General features: G+C 50.4%; 1 protein-coding gene and 1 pseudogene across 3 annotated transcripts in view; one reads left to right on the top strand and one right to left on the bottom strand.

Moving 5' to 3' along the window:
• The window catches only part of POLR1A (RNA polymerase I subunit A), an 87,342-nt gene that overhangs the window by 62,859 nt on the left and 2,925 nt on the right, over positions 1 to 21,558 (top strand). The window contains exons 20-33 of one of the 3 annotated variants that reach the window (XM_025050890.1): positions 336 to 488; positions 1,814 to 1,896; positions 4,337 to 4,502; positions 5,365 to 5,586; positions 6,449 to 6,663; positions 8,864 to 9,031; positions 9,860 to 9,995; positions 10,465 to 10,622; positions 16,075 to 16,201; positions 17,440 to 17,550; positions 18,144 to 18,269; positions 19,335 to 19,535; positions 20,823 to 20,940; positions 21,472 to 21,543. In XM_025050890.1, coding sequence (XP_024906658.1) covers positions 336 to 488; positions 1,814 to 1,896; positions 4,337 to 4,502; positions 5,365 to 5,586; positions 6,449 to 6,663; positions 8,864 to 9,031; positions 9,860 to 9,995; positions 10,465 to 10,622; positions 16,075 to 16,201; positions 17,440 to 17,550; positions 18,144 to 18,269; positions 19,335 to 19,535; positions 20,823 to 20,940; positions 21,472 to 21,543 — 2,056 coding nt within the window. Of the gene's footprint in view, positions 1 to 335; positions 489 to 1,813; positions 1,897 to 4,336; positions 4,503 to 5,364; positions 5,587 to 6,448; positions 6,664 to 8,863; positions 9,032 to 9,859; positions 9,996 to 10,464; positions 10,623 to 16,074; positions 16,202 to 17,439; positions 17,551 to 18,143; positions 18,453 to 19,334; positions 19,536 to 20,822; positions 20,941 to 21,471; positions 21,544 to 21,558 lie in introns of all 3 variants that reach the window. The other 2 variants (XM_025050888.1, XM_025050891.1) reach the window with 2 other exon arrangements.
• LOC112484542 lies at positions 15,052 to 15,170 on the bottom strand (annotated as a pseudogene).

Below are 21,558 nucleotides of genomic sequence, written 5' to 3'. Positions count from 1 at the left end.
GTCAGTATTACTCTCTTTTGGCCTTAGAATTTAAGGATCACATAAATTACTTTTCCTTGCAGGCCTCAGACTAGTCCTTGGTGATTCTGAAACATGGCTTCTTTTATAAGCCCATTTACAACTGACATCAAATGTGAAAAATCTGTCAACAAAAGGAAAACACTGTTATTTTCTTGAAATACACGCTTCCCTGGTTCATTTACAAATCTAGATTGGCGTTTAAGAACTTAGTTTCATGCAGCTTTTCTTGAAGAGCAGGCCCTCCTGCCCCTGCTAGGACAAAGCATTTTGTAACGTGTAGATCTTGGGTTTTCTTTGGATTTCCTTTCCCCTAGATTTCATGCCTGCTGGGCCAGATTGAATTGGAAGGTCGGAGACCCCCACTGATGGCGTCTGGCAAGTCACTGCCCTGCTTTGAGCCTTATGAATTCACCCCCAGGGCTGGTGGTTTTGTCACTGGCAGATTCCTCACTGGCATTAAGCCTCCTGTATGTATTTTGGTTTTTCCTTTTGGCTTTTCTCCTTGTTTCTAGGCTCAGTGGTAGGAGGCCTTTGACCTTTCCCAACAACTTTGAGAAAAGACGATCAAGTAATAAATGCCAAGCCATTTGCTGCTTACGCTCTAGACCCCGTGGCCCATGAGCACTGTAAGGATGCGACCATGTCATGTCCACCATTGTGACACCAGAGCCTAGCACAGTGCCTGGCACATGGTGGGAGCTCAGTGTTTGCTGATGAATGAAAAGATGAATGAGACCAATCCTAGCTCCACCTTTTCCTGCTGTGTCCTCACTCAACCAGTTCTCACTTGCACTTGAAGGCATCAGGGGAAGGGGAGGCTTCTCTCACCAGGGTGATTTCCGTTGCCACAGAGAGCATCACAGAGATTTATTCCACAAAGCCCCCCAAAAGAACCTCCCATGGCTCCTCCTTCACCATGGGAAAATTGACTAGCTATAGCAAATGTCTAGTTTTCCCTTGGTCCACAGAATTCTCCCCTCAGAGAAGGGTTTTCTCCTCACACTTGTCAAAAATGCCTTTCTGAATATTAGTACCTTTAGTTCCCTGGTCTGTTGCATCTCTGCAAAGTTAACCCTTGTGGTCAGACAACTAAGTCCAGATTGTGAACAGCACTGACCCTTTGTTTCAAGGCCACTGACTACGCAACTTCCATCGGTCCCACACAGACTCTCCAGTGTTCATTTATGGCCTCTGGCAAAGGATGGTGGAGAGCTGATACAGACCGTAATTTTTTAAACTGGTTGCGACCCCTTAGCGAGTCATGAAAACATTGTAATAGGTAGTGACCGGCAGTTCTTATGTAATGAAACAGAACAGGATGGTACAGAAAGCACATATATCTTTATGTGCATGTGTGGATATGTGTGCTTGCTGATCACTGTTGTAAATGTATCTCTAACTGAGGATTGCAGTCAGAAAGTTTGGAAAACACTACGTACCTCTGTTAACACTGTTGGAAGTAGAATTCAGATGTGTGGGCTGAACCAAACAGTGATGAGGCACCGGCGTCATTTCTATTTGGAAAATGGGATGTGGAGTGTAATACTGAGGATAAAGTACACAAGTGCAGGTAGCGCACCTGGCCCCTGTAGACAGGAGCTGTTACTTCTCATCCACTTGTCCCTCTGCTCTCGGGCAGGATAAGACAAGGGTCGCCACAGGGGAGGACAGAGTTACTGGGGCCCCTGGAGCCATCAGGCAAGGAGGCGTTGGCCTAGGCTGCTCTTCAGGAAGCATGCTGTCCTCACTTCTACCACTGGGACCTGGGTCTCGGGTCTTGTTTCTCCCACAGGAGTTCTTCTTTCACTGCATGGCAGGGCGAGAGGGTCTGGTCGACACCGCTGTGAAAACCAGCCGCTCTGGCTACCTCCAAAGGTAAAAAGCACCAGTTCTACCACTTTTAGATGAGATCAGCATCCCAATACATTCCCCTTGGTCATCTTTCACATTTTCAGTGACAAGTCACTTAGGATTTCTTGGGATTAAAAAAAATACACAACCCCCCCTCCCCCCAAAAAAAAAACCTCTTTAAAATGTCCATGATTAGCCTATGACAGAAAATAGTAGATATTCTTCCCCTTCTAAAGGACTTGTAACACATGAGCTCAGAGGCTTAAACAAAGGACCCTTTTATTCTGAGGCTGTGCCATTCCCTGGGGGGAGTTAGAGAAACAGTAATGACGAGCTGGTCCTCTGCCCTAGGAGGGCGCAGCAGTCCAGGAGAGTGCAGAGACAGCCGGGCCGGGGTCCCTGTCTGTGAGTCTGTAGTTACTGTTTCTCCAGGTGCAGGTGTCTCTGGGGTTTCTCAGCCTAGACCTGCTTGTTTTCCCTCATTTGGGTTGAAAGAAAACAAGTAGCCACTCTTATCGTCCTGTTTGAGCAGGTAAGGGGATGAAGCTTAAATCTGAACGAGGCCTGACTCCAGGGTGCCGGGCAGGACAGCATAGCAGGCCCCTGCGCTCCAGCCTCCCTCCCTTGGGGTGCAGCATGGGTAGCTCTGCCTTGGGGATTTTTTGCTAATGGTTCTTTGTGAGCCCAGAGAACTGGTGGTGGGAAATGGAGAAGACGGCAAAAATAAATTCCCACGCCTTGCAGGCCTGGTTTCAAGTTAACGTTCTCGGGGAGCTCTGCTGATTGCTGGGTGGGGAGGCAGAGCTCCCTTCCTTCTCTACCTCAGAGGCCTGCCTGCCTGTCCCAGCTTTGGCCTCTCTCCTTTCCCCTGCTTCTGAGCTCCAGATTCCCCCAAAACTGCTACCCTTGTTTTGATCCCTTCCTCTTGACTCTCAGAGCTGCAGCCCATGGGGTTGGGATTGGGGTAGAGACACACCTGGGCGGCCATTCAGTGAGGCACCCATCTGCAGGGCTGGCTGCACTCAGTGCAGGGCTGTGAGCTCCCCTCTCGAGGGCATGGATCACATGGCTAGTTCTTTCTATGAGCAGGGATGACACCCCACCTCCATTCCTTCAGTCATTCAAGAATACCAGAGCAGTTTAGAGAAAGTTAGAAATCAAGTGGTCAGCTAAGTCTGGGGTGGGATTCCATGTGTGAGGCAGGAGTACTTGAGGCCGTTTGCAGGATGTTGGGATCCTGACTAGAACGGAAGAGCAGCAGCCGTTGGGACAGAGGGCACGGACATATACGAGATTCATCTACTAGTGGAAGTTCATGGTGAAGAGAGCAAGTGCAGTGCTTCAGGCAGGACGGATTGGAGGATCCCAGGGTGGCTGTGGCGGAGGTCCAGGCTGGAGGTTAGAAGGCAGCCTCCAGAGGATGGCAATGGGATGGAAGAAGCAGATGTGGCAAGACATAGGGCAACTAGCTGAAACGCTGGAGTAAGAGGAAGGGAGGCATCAGACTCAGCTGCGTTTTCACGCCCGAGTTGCAGCACAGTGGCACAGTTGACAGAAAGATGCCACAGAGGGGAGAGAATGTGCGGGTGGCAGGAGGTGGCAGCAGCAGGATATGCAAGCGGATATATTCGGTGGACCTTAGAGATCAGGCCTGAAGCTTGGGAGAGGCCTGAGATACAGCCTTGAGGGGCCATTGCTGTGCTGAGAACTGGAGCCCTCTGTGAGGCGGGCAGAGCAGAGCAGAGGGCTGACGACTGACACCTTAGCACTTTCAGCAAAGAGGAAGTGGGTGCTCAGCACAAGCGCTGGCAGGCCTCAGGCTGGGTGCCAAGAAGACAGTGGTGACTAACACTGAGCCCTGTCCTTGGAGCTTGAGGGAACAGTGGCGCCTAGGAAACCTCCTCTTAAATTGGCAGGAAAAACTGAGGCAGAGTGGCCAGAGACAAGAATAGGGCCAGCACCACAGCAGCAGAGAGGGAGAAGTTGACCACTGGGAGGATCAAGGGAAGAGAGCACTGGCTTACAAATATCACATCAGCATGTAGTTCCTAATGTCCCCTTGGTGTCCCTGACAATCTGGACTGACAGCACTGAAGAAGCATTGGGTGGAGGGACGACCCTCCTGCTTTGCCTGCCTTGTGGATCTAAGGATACCTGTTCCTGGGGATCTCCACAGTACAGCAGAATGAAAGGGCAGGCAGTAGTCCCTGTAGCTCGGGCTGAAGATGGCAGCCAGGGGCCAGCAGTGGCAGCCAGTCTCTGGGGCACACAGTTGCAGCCTCTGGCTGGGTGATGTTATAGCTCAGAGCCTGGGGCTTTGAAGCCAGCCTGTCCTGGACTCTAGCTGTCTCCTTTCCACCCTCCACCACTTCCTCCACCACTTCCTCCTCTGTCTCTGGTTCCCATCAGAGGCTGTGCTGGGAAGTGATGAGCTTGGTGGGCCCTGAGCCAAGTCTTTATACAGGTGCATCATCAAGCACCTGGAGGGGCTGGTTGTCCAGTATGACCTGACAGTCCGCGACAGTGACGGCAGCGTGGTACAGTTCCTGTATGGAGAGGACGGTCTGGACATCCCCAAGACACAATTCCTACAGCCCAAGCAGTTTCCCTTCCTCGCCAGCAACTACGAGGTAGGCGCTAGACCCATGACACCCAGGGGTGGTGGGCCTTGCATCCGAGCTTTGCCACCCAGTCATAGTGGCTGTTAAAAAGTAGAGTGAGAAGACTATAAAGCATCAACTGATGCCTTGAAACACTTGCTATTTTCATATCCCCTCTGGGGACTTTGAGATGGCAGAAAGGAACGAACACCTCCAGAACAGCAACTGCCGTTGAGGGGCTTTTGCTGTGTGTGGGACCCTCAGTCAAGTGCATTGTGGACACTGTCTGTTCTCCCCTTCCCTGCCGCCTGGGGAAGGAGGTATTCCTTCCTCTGCACATTTCACGGCTGAGGCAGCTGGGGAGCAGAGCATCAGTGACTAGCTGGTGAGGGGCAGAGCTAGCATTTGAACCCAGGCCTGTGACACACAAGCTTATGATTTCCATGCCATACCTTACTGCTCCAGTAATGACCATTACTGTCGACCGAGCAGTCACCCTGTTTTGTTGGGTGGGAAAATGAAACGGATGTGGCCTGTCCAAGGTCACCCAGCAGACGGCCGAATTGAAGGTTGCGCTCAGTGCTAGCTCCTCTCCATCCTGACACCATCCACCCACAGTTTTAGCCGTCACTTCTCCCTTCTTCCTAGAAACGCTGCTGTGTCGTGAAGGGGTTCTGAGTGTGCTATTCTCCCGTGACTCCCTCAGCTGCTGGGACCACCAGCTCTCAAGTCTGGTTTGCACCGTGAGGGCCCCGATTAGTAGTGGATGCTCAGCCCCTCTGAGAGGTGTCATGACAGCTCCACACAGGCCATCTTTGTCCCGTGAAGTTGTGTGACCTGGTCCTTGGGTCACACCCTCATCGCTTTGGTCTTGTGTGTGTGGTTTGCTTAGGTAATAATGAAATCGAAGCATCTCCATGAAGTTTTATCCAGAGCAGATCCCCAAAAAGCTCTCCGCCACTTCAGAGCCATCAAAAAATGGCAGAACAAGCATTCTAACACCTTGCTGAGAAAAGGCGCCTTCTTGAGTTATTCCCAGAAAGTTCGGGAAGCTGTGAAAGCCTTGAACCTCCAGGATGCCAACCAGCATGGCCGCAGCCCCGGGACTTACCAGGTGACTCAGGGGGCTATATGTCCAGTGCCTAGTGTATACAGGCCTTAGTCAGGGGGTAAGGGAATGAGGGTTGTTTTTCTAAGAGAAGATATAATGATAAAATCTGGCTTCATTCACTGTCAAGAATCACAGGGCACTCAAATGGCAATTTAAGGAGGGGACTCTTTACAAAGGTGGGGACGGGGTTTGAGGAACCTAACTGGGTCTGGTACTTTTGGTTCCTCATCGCCCCAGGCATGAAGGAAAAGGGAGGTGGCTGTGGGCAGAGGCTACTTGACAAGAGCCCTCATCGGAGGGACGTGGCCTCCAATGCACCTTGGAGAGGATGGGAGCTACATGCCGGGCTTCACTCTCCCGCCTTCCCCTCTGCTTCTGGGGCTTTCTGTTAGCCAAACACAGCAAGGAGGCAAGAGGCAGGGGAGTGCTTTTAAGTGGCCACTGTTGAACGGCTTTTGGGTATAGGGTGTGTGAAAGCCTGGATGGGGCAAACAGATCTAGCAGAGTTTCCAGGCTCAACTGTGTCCAGGTTGGCTTCGAACAGCCCTGGCAACTCTTATCCTAGCATTCTTAGTAATAGTGCCCCATTTTACTCTACCTGGTCACCCTAACTTACCTGGTCACCCTACCTATGCTTGAGTGGGCTGGGACGAAGAGTCATAGTCAAGCAGTGCACCCTAGGATGGATTCGGTTTCTGCCTGTTTTAAACGTTGAGCTGGTTTTCTCCTCGCACTCAGGGTTCTGTCTCGTTCCCCAACTCTCATTTGAAGCCAGCCCTTGATCCTCCTTATCCTAGTGGATGTCCCAGGAAAAGAAGCCCATTCCTGGTGTCCTCCAGTGGCTGAGGCCTGTCCTTCCTTTCAGATGCTGAGGATGTGGGGTGAGTTAGATGAGCAGAGTCGAAGGAAATACCAGAAGAAGGCGGCTCCTTGTCCTGACCCCAGTCTGTCTGTCTGGCGCCCGGACATCTACTTTGCATCAGTGTCAGAAACATTTGAAAAAAAGATGGATGACTACAGTTGCGAGTGGGCATCCCAAGCAGAGAAGAGTTATGAGAAATCAGAGCTTTCCCTTGACAGGTAATGACATTGGTGTTTATATGGTATGTGCTGAGGGAAAGTCTGTTGTCAGGCCCTTTCCTACCCCTCTAGAAGAGGATAGCCCCCTGGGTTCCATACTCCAGCAGGAGGGAGGGAAGTGAAACAGAAGGGCACCTTGCAAGCCCCAAGGGCTCGAGGACAGACAGGAGCAGGTAGGCAGGGGTGGACACCCCAATCTGGACCAAGATGGAGTAGAGTGCTCTGCTGGGAGCGAGGCTTACAGAAATGACCTTTGTCATGAGTTTGGTGTGGTGGACGTGGCTTATTGAGAATCAGGGAATCTGGTCGCCATTCAGTGACTGCCAACTAACTGTATGACCCAGAGCAAATCATTCACTGCCCTGTGACACCATGTCTCAGCCTTTTGTGAGGGGTTGGATTTGATTACTCCAATGATCTTTTGAGCTTTGGGTTTCAAAGCCTTAAGGAAGAAGGACCACATAGAGTCCTCAGTTTGGACCCATTCACTCAAAAAAATTAATAAATAAAATAGGAAAAATATTTCTATGGTCTAGGTGGGTGGGAAGCCAGGCATGAGCCAAGACCAAGCCACAATGGGTTAAAACATCAAAAGTGCACCCAAGGAATGAATGCCTGCTGGGGACTGGTCTTGGGGAGTTGTCAGGAGATTCTTCCTGCTTGGATATCTAAGCCTGGCCTGCAGAGCTGAAAGACTGAGATCATCTGCCATAGCCTGGCTCCTTGTCCTGCCCCTGGTGAAACCCGCCAGGTGCCTGGAGAAGCTAAAAGGGTCCAGAGACTGCAGATGTTGGCAATGAGCAAAGACAAACACTTGGGTGGAAGAGCTGGAGGGGAGGGACAGGGCTTTCTCTTTTGACTCCTTAAAGTGGTTTCTCCAGCCAGGCCTCAGAGATTCTCAGATAGAATAAGGCATACTGGTTGTCACAGCTGCCGGCAGGGCTTTCCCTGCAAGAGGAAGACCTGGATCCCCCACCCCCATTGCCTGCTTCCCTGCAGCTCAGGGTGTTACTGTTTACCAGCTGGAGGACCAAGTCAGTCCTCCCTCCAGCTGTGCTGCATCAGGAAAGGGGAGAGGTTCGCCCTGGGGAACATCACATGGGTTTGGAGGGCCAGAACAGAATGGTGGTTCCCTGTTCGTGGCTCTTGCAGGGGACCTTTTAACAAGCAGCAAGCTCTGGGTGCGGCTCCAAAGTTCTGGAAGTATTTGAAGGTTTTTGCTGTAAGAAATGCTGCTGTGCACTCAGACTTCACTGATTTGAAGTAATAGGGGAGAGAAGACACATCAGATTCGTGAAAAGCCTGACTTTTACGAAAAACTCACATAGAAACATAGTTTTGTTGCTTTCTTCTGCATTCACACATTCATCCATTTAGTCTTCATTTGTTGAGCCCTTTTTTATTCCATGTACAGAGGTACTACAGCATTCTTGTGACTCTTCTAAAAGGATGAGACTCTTCTAAAAGGAAGAATGCCTAGTAAATTGCAAAATTGTGCAGCACATGGGTCTCCAATCCCCCAGGCCACAGACCAGACCGTGGCCTATTAAGAACTGGGCTACACAGCAGGAAGTGAGCAGCGGGTGAGCAAGAGAAGCTTCCTCTGTATTTGCAGCCGCTCCCCAGCACTAGCATCACCACTTCAGCTCCACCTCAGATCTATCGGGCATTGGATTCTCGTAGGAGCACTGATCCCTGGTACCAAAAAGGTTGGAGACTGCTAGATGGCACATGTACTTCCGATGTGGCACACGTTTACACTAATTAAGAAAATAAACCCCTACTGCTACCTCCTCCCATATCCCATAACTGCTTCGTGAACCTCTTTTTAGTTCATACAGCGGAAGGTTTAGGCCGTATCTAAACTGCCGCAGCTGGTGAGGAAAGGAACAGGGGAATGTGACTAGTGAGTTCAGACATTCTCATCGTTTGAGGGGCTTGTCATTGGTTCAGAGTGAACCCACGTCATCCTCAGGGAGAATGTGAACAGTCCGAGCTTGGACATCTAGAGCTTTAGCCACCCAGCTGGGATCTGTGCTGTGTAATTTAGGACATTTTAGGATCACTAGCAGGAATTTAAGGATTAGACGGATCATTTGTCTGGAGAAACCAGCCCAGAAAGGGAGGGGGAATAATTCCATGTGCCCTAGTTTGGGTGGTGTCTGCGCTTCTAATCCCTGTGTCCCCTGCCCCTCTCAAGGTTGAGGACCCTGCTGCAGCTGAAGTGGCAGCGCTCACTGTGCGACCCGGGCGAGGCGGTGGGCCTGCTGGCCGCCCAGAGCATCGGGGAACCCTCGACACAGATGACTCTGAACACCTTCCACTTCGCTGGCAGAGGCGAGATGAATGTCACTCTGGGCATTCCGAGGTGGGCTGCGAGGGGGTGTGGTGTGGAGCCTGTCCTAGCCCACTCCTGGAGAAGTTATTAGAGAGTGTGTGTGTAACTGAGAGACAGGGTTTTATCAAAGTGGGGATCAGGGTTGGAATTTCCAGAACCCTGCTTTTCTGTACAGCTTCGTAGCTGGGTCAGTGCCCAGGCCTCTTAGAATCCCTATTTATTCCTCCGCCAACTCCTGTGTCAAAGTTACACAGATGCTTGTGAAACTGCACACTTCTGGGGTCAGGACTCAGGAAGATGTTGTAAACAAGCCCCATGCAGGGCCACCTGGTTGCCCAGTTCCAGGGCACCATTCACCTAGGACGTGACCCACAGTGGCCCCTGGCCCTTTAGGTAAATGTGCACCCTGCAGGATGATGGCCAGTGGGCGAGAGGAAAGAATGGAGGTCAGACCCACCTGCATTCGATGCCTGGCCCTGCCACTTTCTAGCAGAGTGACTCAGGCAGGTTCCTCAGCTTCCTCAACCTCATGGTCCTCACCTGTGGAAAAAAGGACAGGGGGCCCAGCATACTGTGCAGTCATTCAGTAAGCTCTTAGTAAGCACCCACTGTATGTAAGGCACAGGTCATAGGAAACAATAAGTCCTATCATTGAAGAGCCACACTCCAGTGGAGGAAACTGTCAGAAGTGTCACTTGCTGTCACACATGGGGCCAGAGCTGGGACTCTGATTCAGCATATCTCCCTGCAAGATCCCAAGTCTCTCTCAGATCCCAGAGAACTCTGACAAGAAAGGCCTCACACAAATGGGGAATCCAGGTGCCTCTTATGATCAAATGCGCCCTTGTTCTGTGACAGGTTGAGGGAGATTCTCATGGTGGCCAGCGCCAACATCAAGACACCCATGATGAGTGTGCCCGTGCTCAACACCAAAAAAGCACTGAAGAGAGTGAAAAGCCTGAAGAGGCAGCTCACCAGAGTGTGCTTAGGGGAGGTAATGGCCTCTCGACCCCCTGCAGACTGGGCGAGGCATTTTCCAGCATCCTCTCATCTATGAAGAACAACTTTGCTGACTGTTCAGACCCTGGGCTCAGACTCCCACCAATGAGAGAGATGCTTTCTCTGCCAGATGCTGCGTAGGGATGAGTCAGAAAGCTTTAAGAGTAATCATTAGTTCTACAAGATTCTCATGTGCCTTAAAAATAAAGAGGCTTCTGAGTTAGCTTCCCAGCCTTGCTGGAGCCCACTCCCTGTAGCCTTGGGCCATTCTCTGGCAGCGACCTGTAGGCTAAAGGCCTCTCTCCCCCAAAAGGGTCTGTACCGGCAGAACTCACTGGAGTTTCTTTGGGGTCTTGGTGGGTGGCCCTAGCCCCTATCCCCCTAAGGCCTCAGGTTTCTCACCTATAATGCTCAGTCTCCTGGTACTAGGGCAGGTTGGGTTCTCTCTCTGTTTCTGGTTCTAGGTGTTGCAGAAAATTGATGTCCAGGAGTCCTTCTGTATGGGAGAAAAGCAGAACAAGTCTCGGATGTACCAGCTGCGGTTTCATTTCCTGCCACATGCATATTACCAGCAAGAGAAGTGCCTGAAACCTAAGGACATCCTGCACTTCATGGAAACAAGGTTGGGAGTCAGGCCATGTTTGTTGTTTGACTTTGTCATTGATCTTGAGCCCTCCTGGCTATAGTACTCCCAGAGATTGGGACCATTTGTGTAAATTAGTTCTTCAAGGGAAGCACTTAAGAAAACAGCAGGGCTCTGTAGCCTAATCAGGAAGCCTCATGCTTGCTCTGGCTTGTGGGCGTGACTGCAGTAACCACACAGCACCTCTTAACCCTGTTCTTCTCCCTGGTCGAGTCTTGTCTTTTTAGGTTTGTAGGTTTTAAGACATAGAAGTATGAGTAACATAAAGAGAATTGAGCCCCGTTGCAGTGGTGCCGCTGTGATTTCAGAGGAGCTTGTGGTTTTTTTGACGTGACGTGATTCCAGGCAGCATAATGTGATTCCTGATACATTTATATTCTGTTAATGATGAGTCACGTACTGATGGTCTGCTGCTCTTAAAATGCCAATTCTATAACTGAGTCACCTCCAGCTTCTTCTGCTTTCCTTCTGGTAGGTAGAATGAACTTCCTTTTTCTCTCAAGTTTAAGTTACTGTTGGACATTTGAGAAGCACAGGCCGCAGTGCTGAGTACAGAGGAATAGAAGCATAGGCAAATTGGGGTGGGGCAAGCCGGGAAGGGCCAACCGAGTACTTTTGACTTGCCAGCGGACCCCAGATCTTAGAATGCAAACTCAAATGGCTTCAGGGCCCGGCAGGTAACAGGGCAGTGAAGCCCGTAGGCAGGCCCCCAGCAGACGGGAGTGTGCAGAACCTGCCTCCAGGGGGCAGGAACGTGAGCCAGGGTAGCGGATCTTCTGCTTCAAAAAAAAATAAAAAGAAAGCTCTCCCATCTTTTTTCTGTCTTTGGTTTTTGGTTACTTGCTTTTGCTTTTATAAATGAGAAGTCTCCTAATTTTTAAACGTCGGCAACTAATTCATATCTTTTTAAAACCTTGGTAAGGCCCAGATAGATCCCATCTGTTGGCAGCATTTGGTTGGACCACCGACCACTGCCTCTAATCTAGACCAGCTGTCAGGTCTTCCTGGAACTCCTCAGAATAGAGAACTGATGGCAGAGTCAAGGCAGAAAGGCCACTGCATTCAGTTGTCCCACAAACCTTTACTGAGCGACACCCACTCAGGTCACAAGGCAGCATGGCCAGGAGAGGGTGGCTGCCCTGCCATGGACCCTCTCTCCTCTCACCTGAAGATGTGAGCTGGCTTCAAGCTGGCCCTCTAAGTATGTGTTGAGGACAGTGGGTATTGTGGTAGGTGAGCTGGGATGTGAACTCAGCCCTTTAGATGGGGGTCACCGACCAGGCAGATCCTGTCCCAGTTTACATGAGCTCTGCGTGAAGCTGTCGCTGGCCAGGCCTCAGCAAACACCTGCATCACTATCCACCTGGGTAAAGAAGGTTCATTGTATCAGGCAGGCCCAGTGCTGGGCCAGGTCACTGGAGACCCATCAGTGCACCAGCCTGCGGCTCATTAATTAACAGGGAGGAACATAGTTCCCAAGGGTCCTTCATGTTTGTGCTGGGCAGGCAGCCCTTTTCTGAGAAATAGGAATTAGGATTTCATGGCCTCTTGAGAATTATCAAGAGCAGGTGGAGTGGGATGATCTGCCCCATTTCCATTCATCTAAGGCCTGCCGAGCAGGTAAGTCTGCATATGGTGTGCAGCAGGCTGTGCATAGAATTCTTTTTACTTACCTTATCTTGGAGAGTTGAAAATCCCTCACTTTTTAAAAATTTCTTCTCATTGAGGGACAGTCCTGGCTGCTTCCCAAGCAGTGAAATACTTTTTCAACTTCTAGTTTGTATTTTGCATATGCACTCTATGCACTTGTAAATCTGCGATAATAAACAAAGCCGTGGTAGAGCTTTCTTGGTAGAGCTACTGTGTGACTTCGGTGGAATGGGCTAAAGGTGAGAGAAGCAGCAGCATGTGGACTGGACTTCTTTTGTCAGGCCTGGGCAGCAAAGCAGCCACATTAAGGCCTCTTACAGACCATAGGAAATGTGAGTGTGCTTTCAAAAGAGTAATCCTCCCCACAAGAAACTTTTTCTCCTTCCTTTCTCCCTCCCCTTCCCCTCTCCCTCCTCTCTTCCATCCTCTCCTCTCTTCTCCCCTTTTCTCCCTTTCTTCCCTTCCTCTCTCCCAGTTTTGGGATCATGACACTTTTTTTTTATTCAGGTATAACTGACATTTAGTTTCAGGTGTACAACATAGTGACTTGACATTTGTATGCATTGTGAAATGGTCATCACAGTAAATCTAGTTACCATGTGTCGCTTTAAAAAGTTAATACAATATTTTTGACTATTTTCCCCAGGCTGTACATTACATCCCCATGACTTATTTATTTTATAATTGGAAGTTTATACTTCTTAATTCTTTTCACCCATTTCATCACCCCCAACTCCCCTCACCTCTGGCAATCTCCCATCTGTTCTTGAATCTATGAGTCTGGGTTTTGTTTTGTTTGGTTAGTTTTGTTTTTTAGATTCCACGTAAAAGTGAAATTGTACAGTATTTGTCTTTTTCTGTCTGACTTATTTTACTTAGCATATCTTCAGGATCCATCTGTGTTGCAGATGGCAAGATTTCATTTTTTAATGGCTGAGTAATATTCCATTGTGTATATGTCATATTTTCTTTATCCATTTATCTGTCAGTGGACACTCAAGTGGTTTCCATATTTGGCTATTACAAATAATGCTAGGGTGCATTAAGGAACATAGTGGGGTGCATATATCTTTTTGAATTAGTGTTTTGCATTTCTTCAGATAGATACCCAGTAGCGAATCATGTGGTAGTTCTATTTTTAATTTTTTGAGGAACATCCATATTATTTTACATAGTGGCTGCACCAGTTTACAGTCCCACCAGCAGTGCATGAGGGTTCATGAGACTATTTTGACACAGGAGACCAAAAAAAAAAAAAATAGACACACAGTGGCACTTCCCCAGACATATAAGCCTTGAAAGTCCCCTAGATATTTGTATTGACAGCTGTCACTTTGGATATTTGTGTAAGGTATCTGGAAGGCAGGCTAGGGGTTGGGGTGAAGTAGAAAGAACACTGAACTAAGAGTCAGGGTGTCATTTCTGGTCTCGGGTCCCCAGCCATGAAATGACCAAGCTGGCAGTCTGCAGTTACAGCTTCTGTGAGTCTGACTTTGAAAACAGCAGGTGGTGGAGCCGTGTTGCCAGGCCCTTTCAGAATCAGCCAACGGTCATTTTCTCTGTTTGTAATTATTTATGTGGGATAGGAGGTTTCTCTGCAGCCTCTCCCTCCTGTTCCTGTTGCCACATTCTGACAAATAGCAAAACTGTCACAGAACAGTCGCTGTGGGCCTTCAGTTCCCTTGCTCTTGGCAAAATCACAGAAGGGCAAACTACTTGCACCCCCAGGAGAATTCTAGCACACTGATCACCTGTCTCCCCACTTACTGGTCAGCTGTTTAGTCTACTTTCTCACCTTCTCTCATGTTCCCCACCAGTCCTGTTCACCTTAAGAGGCAGACATGGCAGAAAGTATTCCTAACTGGGAGATTAGAGAAGCTCTCCTGGGAGAATAACATTTGCACTTAGACCCAGCCTCGGGTGGGGAACGTTGTGGGGTGGGTTGGGGATACAGCTTCAATATTAGATAAAGGGCTGGGAAGATTGCTGGCAAAGCGAATGGCTTGAGCATGAGAATGCAGACGTGTAATTGGGGTTGAGGACAGCTCTCGGGATCTTGAAATGCTGCTGGGAGGAGCCTCAGATGGGTGTTATCGCCACAAAGTGACTGGCTAGGGGAACCTGATGAGTCGGAGCAGCAGCCCCACAACAGAAGGAGGTAACGAGCAGTTATGTTTGGGGAGCAGGCTGAGTGCTTCCACATGCCCGTGCATCTCTTTTTATCTCCTTTACACAGTAGATTTGGGCATGAGGTGGGAGTGGTCCCACTGTATGGATAAGGGCAAGGTCCTCCTCTCTAGTCTCTGGTGGAACAGGGCCTTGAACCAGAGCCTGCCCTTTCAGGAAACATCTCTTCCGCCCCCTTTCCCAGTTGGATTGTATCTTCCTGAAATCAAGCCTGGCATGCCTCCATCTGGCTTTCTTATCCCTGTCCCCAGTGCGTAGTGACCAAGCTCTTAATGCAGATTAATGAGTGAGGAGCCCTTTTTCTGCCAAGGACAGAAACCCCAGCAAAACCACGTGTAACTTTTTAAAGTTTTAAAAAACAACGAGGAGGGAGAGTGGCAATTTTTTGTTTTTAATGAGCAAAATAGTAAACATTTGATGTGCCTGTTTCTCAAATGAAGACTCTAAGCTCCTGTCTTTCATCCTTGCTTTGTCCCAGGGCACATGATAGGCACATTAGAGGTGCTCAGAAAATAGAGGATGGCTGGCTGGACTTATGAGGGACCTGATTCTTTTTTAAAAAAAAAAAAAATGCCTACAGCACCTGGTATTCCAAGGTGGCCTCCCATCCAGGTACTAACCAGGCCTGACCTTGCTTAGCTTCCAAGATCAGATGAGATCAGGCGCGTTCAGGATGGCATGGCTGTGGACCTGATTCTTTACATAATTAAAAGCACTTCATTTTGGCATGCTGTTATGGCCTAATGAAGAAGACAGGCAAGAGATTATGTGAACAAAGAAGCTCGGTGAGGGATGGGGTGAGGCCCTAAGGGACCCTAAAAATAGATAACTCAGGAGGAAGGGGCCAGGGGTCAGGAAAGCCCACCCCCCCACCCCGGCTATGCTTGAAATTGCTTCTTTTAAATTGGTTTAGTTCTAACCTGTTGACATGATTTATTGCCACAAAGTAAGTTATCACTGTCTTTGAAATGCCAAAGAGCATTTCCACATCTTAGTTTCTTCATCAAATTGTCAGGGCTCCCACACCAAGGAGACAGGAGTTGTCAGGCCTGAGCAGTGCCACTTTCTAGGGATGCAGCGGGCAGAGGAACAGTCCTAGTCCTGGCTGGACTGTCCTCTCCTACTGTAGGTTTTACCATCCTTGCTAGACAACAGCCACAGGTGCTCCAACAACTGTCATTTACTAAGCACCCACTCTGCCAGGCCCTGTGACGGGTATCAAACGTAGCGTGATTTCTAATCCCTAAAAAACAAGATTGTGTCATACGTATGACTACCCGTATTTTACAGACAAGGGAGTTGACGCTCAGGAGACCACCGTGCTCAAAGCCACGCTCCTTCGCAGTGGCAGAGCACATGTTCAGCCCAGGCCTGGCAGGTGGTGTTCTTTCTGACATGCCGTGTGCTGTTCAGAAACAGCAAGAGGGAAGAAAAGTGAGCTAATAGGAGAGGCCCGTTCTCATCTCGTGTATAAATCTCCAACATCAGCCTAGATGGCTGTAAGAACCTTGCACAGAACATCCTGCCCCTACAGCGAGGGCAGAGTGGAGATTCTGGTGCTGAATGGGTCTGCATGGCTTTCTTCTCGTTTTAGATTCTTTAAAATTCTTATGGAATCCATCAGAAAGAAGAATAGCAAAGCATCAGCTTTCAGAAGCGTGAACACTCGAAGAGCTACCCAGCGGGACCTAGACAATGCTGGAGAGTCAGAGAGGAATCAGGTGAGTGCCCCTGGGCCCTTGGGAACTGGCACAGGTAGGGTTCCAGGGCTGAGAAGCACGTAGGGTGGTGGCTCACTCAGTCTTCTCTCCTGGGAAGCCTCCGTGACTGTTCTTAGCACTCTTCAGCTTCTTCCTGGTATTGGCCCATCTCTCCGCTTACCTTAGCATTTATCTGCTATGCTGAGAGCCGAGAAGCAATATTGACTTCTTGGGTGTGGCGGGCCATGCCAGGGAGGCAGCATGGTCTGGTTGGCCCTGGGCAGGGCCCCAGTTCATCTGTCTGCTCTCAAGGACGCCTCCATACGTGAGGTTTTATCCTGTGGATAGATTCAAAGTAATGGTACTTGTCGAGCTTTTGGAAATTCTTTTTCAGTCTCATTTTGCTCTGCCTTTGACTTAACAAGGCCAAATGAACTGAGGCCCACAGGGTACTGGCAGGGACCAGAGGGGCATTTTGAAGCAGGGAAGTTGTGCTTCAGTGGTAAAAGAGGAAGGAGCCAGAGAAAAGCCATTGGAGGCGAAGTAGTCCAGCAGTGATAATACCTCATCTCCCAGGAGACCTGGGCCAGGAAGCGGGCAGGTCCCTGAGTATCATCTGAGCCAGCAGTTTGTTGAGCAATAGGCTGTGCCAATGCAGTGAGCCTCCTTGGGTGGAGTTGCAGTGAAGACCGGCACTGTCCCTGCCTACTCTGCTATCTCAGCTGTGTTACCTTCACTCTCTGGGCCTGCCTCCCCATCCCTAAAATGAGGGACTGGCTTAGACTAGAGAGAATTCTGGGTCTCCTGCTATGGATGTGTAACAACAGTTGGCTAACTCAAGCACAGATTGGCACAGACTGTCTTTGAAGGGGGCTGCCCAGTCCTTACTATTAAATCACTCAGAAAGAAACTTAAGAAACTAGGAGCCAAGGTCAGAAGGAGAAAGGTATAAATATTTGGTTTTTTAAATACTCGGTAACTCACCAGGACAACTCTCTATCTTCATCTCTACCTGCAACAAAAATATTTAGAACAATATTTTGCAAAACCATCTTCTTTTAATGACTTGGAAAATCATGGCACTTTCTAAGAAAAATTTTCTTAAGGCAAGATTTTGGAAGCGGTACATGTAAAGATGAAGACTAAAGAGGAAGCATGGAACCCAGGGCTAGCACAGGGTGGAAGGGTAGGTGGGTGATGGCTTCTCTAGGCATTGGATGTTGGCGCTAACCTTTTTCCTTCTTGTCCTCATACCACAGGGTGAGCAGGAAGGTGATGAGGAAGAGGAGGGGCACATCGTGGATGCCGAAGCTGAAGAGGGAGATGCTGATGCCTCTGACATCAAACGCAAGGAGAAGCAAGAGGAGGAGGTGAGGGGACTGTGGCTGAGGTCACGTCCCTCCTCTGTCACTTCGACGAGATCATCTCCTGATGCATAAGGCCACACCTTTGTATCTTGATGGAACCCGTCAGGAGCCTTGAAGCAAGGCCATCCTGGCTGACACCATTCTTGATCGAGAAGATGGTGTTCGCAGGGCTGCCCTTTGGGTCTAGCTGTCCCAGGATTTGAGTCAGTTTCAAGGACCCAGAGGCCTTCGCAGGGGGATGAAGTCAAGCTACCTCCTGTTGTTACAGTGAAAACATAATACCTCCCTCCTCTCCCCCAAACCAGTCCTCTGCTATCATGGTGCCTGCAAGGACAGAGGACAGATTAGAGGGGCTGAGGGAATTCACGGGAACAAGAGCACGAGGTGAGGGTGAGGAAGGGCTTTGGAGACTGGGCAGCCAGCATTCCCAGGGGAAGGACCAACAGGAGGGACAAGGAAGGCAGCCTAGCCACACGGAGCATGTGTGGCATGGTTGGGCCAGTCAGATAGGCCTTTGCTGGGCACTTATTCTGCAAGCCACGTCCAGGTAGACCGTGGGGCCCCAGTGACACAGCCTGTGTTCTGTCCCCTGCCAGGTTGATTATGAGAGCGAGGAAGAGGGAGAGAAGGAGGGAGAGGAGAATGACGACGAGGAGGATGTGCAGGAGGAAGGAAACGTTTGTGGGGAGGGCGCCCACAGGGCCCAGGAGCAGGACGAAGAAGTGGGCTCAAGCCCCGAGGAGAACTCGCCCCCTGCTCCAGCCCCGAGACAGCACCGGAAACCCACCTGCAGCCCAGAGCCCCAGGGAGCTGAGGCCGTGGAACACCGGGTGCAGGCCGTGTGTGAATCCCACCCGTTCATAGAGGACTACCAGTATGACTCGGAGGAGAGCCTGTGGTGCCAGGTCAGCGCTGGCAGCGCCGCGGTGGGCCCAGGGCCGCGGGAGGGGCCTGCTGCTCGGCGCCTCTCTGCACAGCTGGCGTGGCCAGTGGGGCCTGTGAGAATTGGTTGCTCTCTTTTTGATCTCTGTTCCCTTAAATTCAGAATCTGGTGACAACCGTGGTCCCTCTGCCCCAAATCACGGCCTCACACATTAGACTTTCAAACCCCTAGTGGACTACTTTTCTGATTTTTCAAAAACTGTGTGTGCGAGGGCTGATCAGCACTTTCAAATACGTCACCCCATTCAGTCCTCACTCAGTACAACAGATTGTCAACATATGTTATAGTCGTCATAGAGGCAAGCAGGAGTACTTTGTTCCTGACGCGCGTGGCCCCTGGTCCCCAACTTCGGGATGGCATCGTTCCCTCACAAGCTGGGTGATTTGGATGCCTAGACAGAAACACACATAGTGGCTTTTTAGTCCTTTCCTTTGATCCAGTTCAGTGGTTTCCAGATGGCACTGTAGATAAGAGTCATTGACCAGGGTTACACATGCAAAACTGTGTCTTATGCTTTGTGATCATTAAGAGTGTATCAAGGGTGACGTGAGCAACATGATTTTTCACTGTTCTCGTCAATGTCTGTGAAAATGTCGCCCACTGTTCTCACCTCAGTCTGGGTGACTATAGATGGCTGCTGTGTGTGGTTGGTTAGGCTGCCGGGTGTTCGCGTGTGCAGACCCACCGCCCCAGCTCGCTCCAGCAGGGCCACCTGTCCCAGCCAAGGTCGTTTCCTTAGAAGGCTTTGGAGGAGTACCCCGGGGAGCCTGGTCAGCATGGGCTCTGTCCCCTCCATGGGCTGGGGTGGCCATCTCCCCTGGCTCAGCTCTTTTTCCTCCTCCAGGTGACAGTGAAGCTCCCTCTAATGAAGGTTAACTTTGATATGAGCTCCCTGGTAGTGTCCTTGGCCCATAGCACCGTCATCTATGCGACCAAGGGCATCACAAGGTGCCTCCTGAATGAAACCACCACCAACAAGAACGAGAAGGAGCTTATCTTAAACACAGAAGGAATCAACCTGCCAGAGCTTTTCAAGTATGCTGAGGTATGCGTCCCTCTCCAGGTTGTCTGCTGGCCTGAGACAGACCCTTACACTGTCTCAGCTTCAGGCCACTCAGAGGCGAGGCTCCAGCCACTTTATCCTGGCCCTTTCCAAGCTGCTGGCACTTCTAGCCCAGTGTCCCCAAACCTGGCTTACCTCTTGGGGATCTGCAGGGCACATGAGCCTCGTTCAGGCTTGCAGTACAGAAACCTACTTAACTTTATCTAACCCAGAGTTTCCTAAACTAATTTGAATATAATTGCTTTTCCTTGAAATTAAAACCTTCCCAAAGTACAGTAAGAAATAGTTTGCTGAGTTGCTGGCCTGGGAGCTGCTCACTTTATCCGGTAAAGGAGGCCCCAGGTATAGCGGTGGCCCAGGCCCCCGTACCCAGCACTGGCAGAGGCCACGCGTTCCTGTCCCGCCTGCTCCACTAGCACTTCGGTCCTTTCCTCTGAGCGCTCTCGTGGCTCCTCCCACTTCACTGAGTCCCCGCAGCTTTCTGAGATTCTCTCAGTCCTTGTGCACAAGTGCTTTCCCTGTAGAATACCGAGGAACTCGGACCCTCCAGCCCACTCTCCTCTAGTCTCCCAAGCTGGCAAAGCTCTCCCACCTCACATACTTCCTCCCACAATGGCTGCCCCACAAAGTTCCCTTCTGCCCTGGAGCCTTTCACCAAATTCTTTAGAGGACAGAGCAAGAAAGCTTAAACCTTCTGAGTCAGCCACTGGCTGGACAAGCTCCATGTCATGTGCGTGGGTTTGTTTAAACAAGGTCAGACAAGCTACCAGGGTCTCAGGTCTCCTGTGGGGGTGACCTGCCATAACACAGAGCCACCTTGAGCCCCCCCCAAGACAGCTGAACTGGACCCTGACGAGGCTCCGCTTATCCCACAGGGCTGACCTGTCCCCGTCTCATGTACTCTGGAGAGATGTTTGTATGTATCTCTGCTAGAGAACTTTCCTCACCCGTCAAGGAGAAGCCTCGAGCCTAGAAACAGGTTTTTCTGTTAAATAAACAAAAAATACCTTTCTGTCGACTCTACTGCAGGCACCAAATCCTCTCTCTCAGCTCTGAAACTGAGGAGATAGACCTTGGGGCTCGGCCAGTGTCCTCTCAGCAGCTCTGCCTACGCTGTTTCCTTTCAGTGATCCTGGGCCTCCTGGGGACCACTTAGTCATCAGTTGTGCTTGACTGCCAGACAGGGAGAGAGCGCGGCCGGGGTGGGACATGCCCGAGGAAGGGAGCAGAAGGCCAGGCCCTCCAAATCGATCCCCCCTCTCTCCCCAGGTTCTGGATTTGCGCCGCCTGTATTCCAATGACATCCACGCGATGGCCAGCACCTATGGCATCGAGGCTGCACTGCGGGTTATCGAGAAGGAGATCAAGGACGTGTTTGCCGTGTACGGTAAGAGGCACCGCGGATCGCAATCGGGAGGTTCCAGCGTGTCAGTCCAGCACCGTAGGGGAGCCGAAGTGTGGGCACAGTGAGTGTGTAGCCTGTGGAAGACCCTGAGAATGACCGTGGAGAGAAGGGGTGGCTTGTTTTTCAGTCTTGTGTGGTGAGTCCCATCACCGAGAGCCCCCGTTTGTTTCTCGTCCTCCGGCCTCTGATAACTTGGCCCCATCCTCCTCAGGGTTTCAGTTCTCAAGTGAAAGCAGTGCTGTTGGTTACTCTTGTTCTGCCAGTCTGGAATCTGTTTCCTGTACTGCTGGATGGATGCAGAGTGCAGGGTGAAGTAATAGGGAGCAGGACTAAGGGAGGGACTGCCCAGCCGAGATTAGGGGTTAAGTAGCTGAGTAAATAGGTGATGGAGCTGGAAGTGGAACCCCGTTGTCTGACACCTGAGCCCCTGCACTGACTTGAGTCAGAAGGTGATGCTGCCCCACTGTCCCCTTGTCGCTGCTTAATCCTTCCCGATGTTGCTGCACGTGACAGGCATTGCAGTCGATCCCCGCCATCTCTCCCTGGTCGCGGACTATATGTGCTTCGAAGGTGTTTACAAGCAACTGCACATTTGGGATC

Source organism: Pteropus alecto, unplaced genomic scaffold (genome assembly GCF_000325575.1).
Source record: "Pteropus alecto unplaced genomic scaffold, ASM32557v1 scaffold117, whole genome shotgun sequence".
NCBI lineage: Eukaryota > Metazoa > Chordata > Mammalia > Chiroptera > Pteropodidae > Pteropus > Pteropus alecto.
This window is presented reverse-complemented; position numbering and strand designations above follow the sequence as displayed.